Source organism: Orycteropus afer, unplaced genomic scaffold, assembly GCF_000298275.1.
Source record: "Orycteropus afer afer isolate SDZICR_OR568_19922 unplaced genomic scaffold, OryAfe1.0 scaffold00008, whole genome shotgun sequence".
Classification (NCBI taxonomy): domain Eukaryota; kingdom Metazoa; phylum Chordata; class Mammalia; order Tubulidentata; family Orycteropodidae; genus Orycteropus; species Orycteropus afer.
Window position 1 is genome coordinate 4,938,513 of NW_006921595.1, and position 4,814 is coordinate 4,943,326.

General features: G+C 37.8%; 1 protein-coding gene across 1 annotated transcript in view; it reads left to right on the forward strand.

The window, feature by feature from the left end:
• Window positions 1-4,185: 4,185 nt before the first annotated feature.
• The window catches only part of CPVL (carboxypeptidase vitellogenic like), a 201,084-nt gene continuing 200,455 nt past the window's right edge, over window positions 4,186-4,814 (forward strand). Inside the window, exon 1 of the mRNA XM_042781603.1 lies at window positions 4,186-4,352. Coding sequence (XP_042637537.1) covers window positions 4,186-4,352 — 167 coding nt within the window. The remainder of the gene's footprint in view (window positions 4,353-4,814) is intronic.

The window sequence follows — 4,814 nt, forward strand, 5'->3', positions numbered from 1 at the left end:
TAGCCACCCCTCCTTGGGTTTCCGAGGCAGTATCACTATGGAAGTAGGATTGCCCAACCTTCCTTCCGAGGAGTGGCTGGTGGGTTTGAACTGCCAGCCATCTGGTTAGCAGGCAAGTGTCTTAGCCACTATGCTACCAGTTATGTTGACTAGGCTCTGGTAAAATAGTTTCCCATGAGGACAGGTTGGTAAGTAGGACAGAGGAATACTCCAGATGTATTTCAAAATGGTTTCTTTTTGCTCCCCTGCTGAATGCACACTGATTTTCTCCCATCTTCACAGTGAAAACATGGTGGTGTTCCTGTCAAAATGTGGGCCCCATCTTTAAGGCTGGTGTTATTATCTCTTAAGCTAGTCCAAGCTCGTTGTTGTTGTTGTTATGTGCTGTCGAGTTGGACCCGACTCATAGCAACCCCTCCTTGGCTTTTCAAGGCTGTATCACTACAGAAGTAGATTGCTCAACCTTCCTTTGGAGGAGTGGCTGGTGGGTTTGAACCTCCAGCTTCCTGGTTAGCAGCCAAGTGCCTTTGGCACTACGCTACCAGAGCTCCTAGTCCAAGTTCAGTCTCCAGCAATCCATCAGTTACCCTTTAAGTATTCCTATTGGCTCCCATGGCAGTTTTTCCTCCTGGTAAACTGATATTTTCTGTATTTTTATCTCTAGTTTTCTAGGGTAATACTCTGCCCTGTTACTTCCATTCTCTGAAGGATCTAAGAAAAGTTGCTGATTTTCAGGTTTTCAGCTTTTTTTCTTGTTGTGAGGACAGGAGTGACCACTTTCAAGTTCTTTACATGCCAGGGTGGAAATTGGAAGTCTTCTGTGTTCTTTAGCTTTTGTTATCATACCATATGTGCAAAATAATATGCTGCTTTATTTTTTTAATCTAGCATGTTATCATATGTCCCCTAAACCTTCTTAGTAGAATCATTTGATAGCTATATGCTATTCTATCTTTTTTACTAACCTATCTAATGTCTTCGGAAGGAAGATGGGGCAATCTACTTCCATAGTGATACTGCCTCGGAAACCCAAGGAGGGATCACTATAAGTCGGATCCGACTCAACGGCACAGAACAACAACAACAACAACATCCAATGTCTTATTGCTAGGAATTGAAATTATTGACAGTTTTTTATTATTCTAAAACATACTGTGATAAATAGCTTTCTTTGCATCAAAAATTACACAGTTGGACACATGGTTTCTGTTATATTTATGACTTAGTAACACAATTTTAGCAAATCGTGTATTTTTGACCTTAGATGATTTGATTCTGCCAATCTTGCTTTGGTAATATTCACATATTTTTTCTATTTCTCAACATTTAGAAAGAGAAAACATTTTGCCTGAATCCTTCACTATGATATATTTGAACTGGAGATAACACCAGTGTTTTCATACTATTTCAAATAGATACATGAAAGAGTGTATGGTTAATAGATTTTTTTTTTTTCTTAGCTTCTACTGCAGGGTTTATTTGCTAAGAAAAACAAAAAGCCACTTCTCCATTTGGTCCAGTAACTTTCATTTTCATTGGGAGAGAGGACAGCAGAGCACAGTTCAGGAATTCTGATTGTTAAGTGAAAACTGTGAAATGAAATATATTGTTCCTTTAATTCGCCTACATGGAAACCATGACTCTTAATAGTTACTTGATTAAATGTTAATGAGAGCTACTAAATTGACCCAACTCATGTGTTAGATTTATGTCAATTAAAACAAGGCCAATTCTACCTCTTTCTTGCTTTAACATCTTTGAATCAACATCTGCTTACAGAGGAAGTGTAACTACCTTAGTTATTTAAATATTAATGGCTTCCATTAAAGGGAGCTGGAGGTTTGCAACAGGAAGATTGAGAAACTAGATGGTGTGATTGCTTTCTTATTTCTGTCCCCAGGAAAAATCTCTTACTAGAAAAGCTTTGTCCATTATTTTCTTCACACCACATCTTTTCCCCCTGACCAGTCAGAGAGTAAGCTTGTTGATTGTAAGCTTTCCTTGAAAGTCGTTGTGCTATAAAAACTTGAGTGTTTTAACAGCACTGTAATGGCCATTGCCCTTGGGCTTCATGGAAATCTAATTTCAGTTTCTAAATTCATTTTGTTCCTTATTATAGTTAATAATGGGAGAAAGCATTTTTTAGCTACATTCTGTGGTTGGTCTTGTTTATGTTAAGTATGGGGAATTATATTCAGTCACCCATGAAAGATGACAAGGGTTATATATTCAATCAAATTGTAATTGTAAACTTTTATCTTATTGGAGAAATGTGGCTGAAAAGCTTTTTAAATTTTCTACAGCCAATATTTTCATATTATGCCAAATTGGGTTGTGATAAGCATGTGGTTAATAGATTTTTACCCATTTTGTATTTTTAAGATGTTTTAATGGCTTGATATTTAATGCACTGAACAATCAAAAGCAGGTTTCCTATTTGCATAATTGCATATTTCTTTTTTGTGCAGGAAGCTGAGTGATTGGAGTTTTTATTCATTTCATGTGTTTTATTTAGAATTTAGAGCTAAGAACTTGGAGAGGGTAAGGTAAGTGAGGTACTCACTTCAGGCATAAAATTTAAGGGCACATCAAAAACCTCCATAGTTAAAACAGATAATAAAAACAGTATGAATAAATGGTATTTTGATGCAATATTTTAACAAGTCAAAATCAATGCAAAAAAATCTATGATGAACAAAACTGTCAAAATTTTAGAGAAAGATGAGATGCGACCCTGCAGCATCATCTCACTTACCTCACCCTCGTCTTGGCCCTGAATGGGTTCAAGTCCTGATTGTTCCACTTTTATGATGTTTGATGAGGCATTCCTTTGAGTCAAGTTTTCCTAATCTAAATCTAGGGACAATAATTCTCCTTTTCCTGGTTATTAGGAGATTCCAACAAGCTAATCATGTACAGGTAAGCCCATTGCAATACCAAATTACATGGTTATTTATAATTTTAGGTAAATCACAGTGCAGTTTTAAATCGTTATTATTATCAGCCCAGATGAATACTCCAAGCAAATATCGGATTGGAAGATTCTTGGAAAGCTTTGTGCTAATAAAGTTTAGGGCCTACTTCTTGACTTTGATAGCTAGTGAAAGGGATGATGATCTAAAGATAGATGCAGAATCTTCCTTCCTTCTTTTCTGTTCCTGGGTTCAAAGTTTGAAAATTTGTAAGTGACAGAAAAGATGACTAGTAGAAATCCATTGTTAATTTTAATTTTGATGCAAAGTGCCCATGAACAATTGAGGTCTCACCTTTGCTTAAGCCTCTACACACCAGCGATGCCTTTCCCATCTCTCTCACCTATGCAAGTTCCACCACCACTACCAGTTGCCATGGAGTCAACTCTGACTCATAGCAACCCTGTGTGTGTCAGTGTAGAACTGTGTGCCCTAGGGTTTTCAGGGTTTAATTTTTCAAAAGATCTCTAGGACGTTCTTCCAAATCACTTCAGATAGATTTGAACCCCCAACCTTTTGGTCAGCAGTAAAGAGCATTAATCGTTTTTTACCGCCCCAGGGACTCCATGTGAGTTCCACTCAACCTTTCTCCATATCCTACTTTGGTAAGACCTTCCTTGGCTGCCTGAATGTGCTTTCCCTCATCTGTCCTCCTAAAGTGGAATAACTGTCTCTAGGAGCTCTGGTAGCATAGTGCCTAAGGCACATGACTGCTAACAAGAAGGCTGGCGGTTCAAATCCACCAGCCACTCCTCAGAAGGAAAGTTGAGCAATCTACTTCCATAGTGATACCGCCTCGGAAATCCAAGGAGAGATTGCTGTGAGTTGGGGCTGACTGGATGGCATATAGCAACTGTAACAATAGCTCATTTGGTGAACAAGTAGAATCCTCATTGTCTTAGGCTTTATGTCATCTTGCACTGAATTTACTTTCCAGACCATTTAAAATTATATGTAAGTGGTTTCTCCAGTTACATTGTTAAATCCCTTGAAGAGTTCCCAAGAAGATGGTTAGCTAAGGTGAGCAGGGATTAGTTCTATCTTATTCATAGTGGTATCCACCATGCTTAGCAAAGGGCCTTACAGTATGTATTGTTTTGAAGGAATAAATAATTGTCTTACATGCAAGTGGGCCACGTAAATGTTCACTCTCTTGATTTATTTGTGGAATGTTGCTATTTTTGTCCTAGAACTGGAGGGAATGCTTGGTGCCATGTGGAAGGTGATCATTTTGCTGGTCCTGTCAATGCTCAACCTCAGTGATGGACTGTTTCGTTCCTTATACCAAAATGTCCATGTTTCCACACCAAAAGAGGGAAATCTAGGAAAGCCATTATTCCTTACCCCTTATATTGAAGCTGGGGACATTGTGAAAGGTAAGTTTAATGAAATCAGATGCTACCTTTATAAATTTCAGCAGTTGTTTTCTTCTGTTTTTAAAGCAATTATCCCACATGATGTGTGCAGCAAAATACATTTTGATAATTGTGTTCAATTGTTTTATTTCCACTATTAAAGATTTAATACCCGTAAATTATCTGGGTTTTGAGCTAAAATGAAGGTCAGTCAGAGCTGAATTATTTACATGATTGAATCAGGGGAGTTCTCTTTATAAACCAAAAAATTAAACCAGTTGCCATGGAGCCAATTCTGAATCGTGGCAGCCCTGTATGTCAGAGGAGAACTGTGCTCCATAGGGTTTTTTTTTTTGTTTTTTTTTTTAGGATTTGGGTGAAGATTTACAGAGTGAATTCACTTTCCATACAACAGTTCACATATACTTTGTCTCATGTCATTGACCAAAATTTACAATGCAGCAGCTCCCCTCCCACTTCCTCCCCA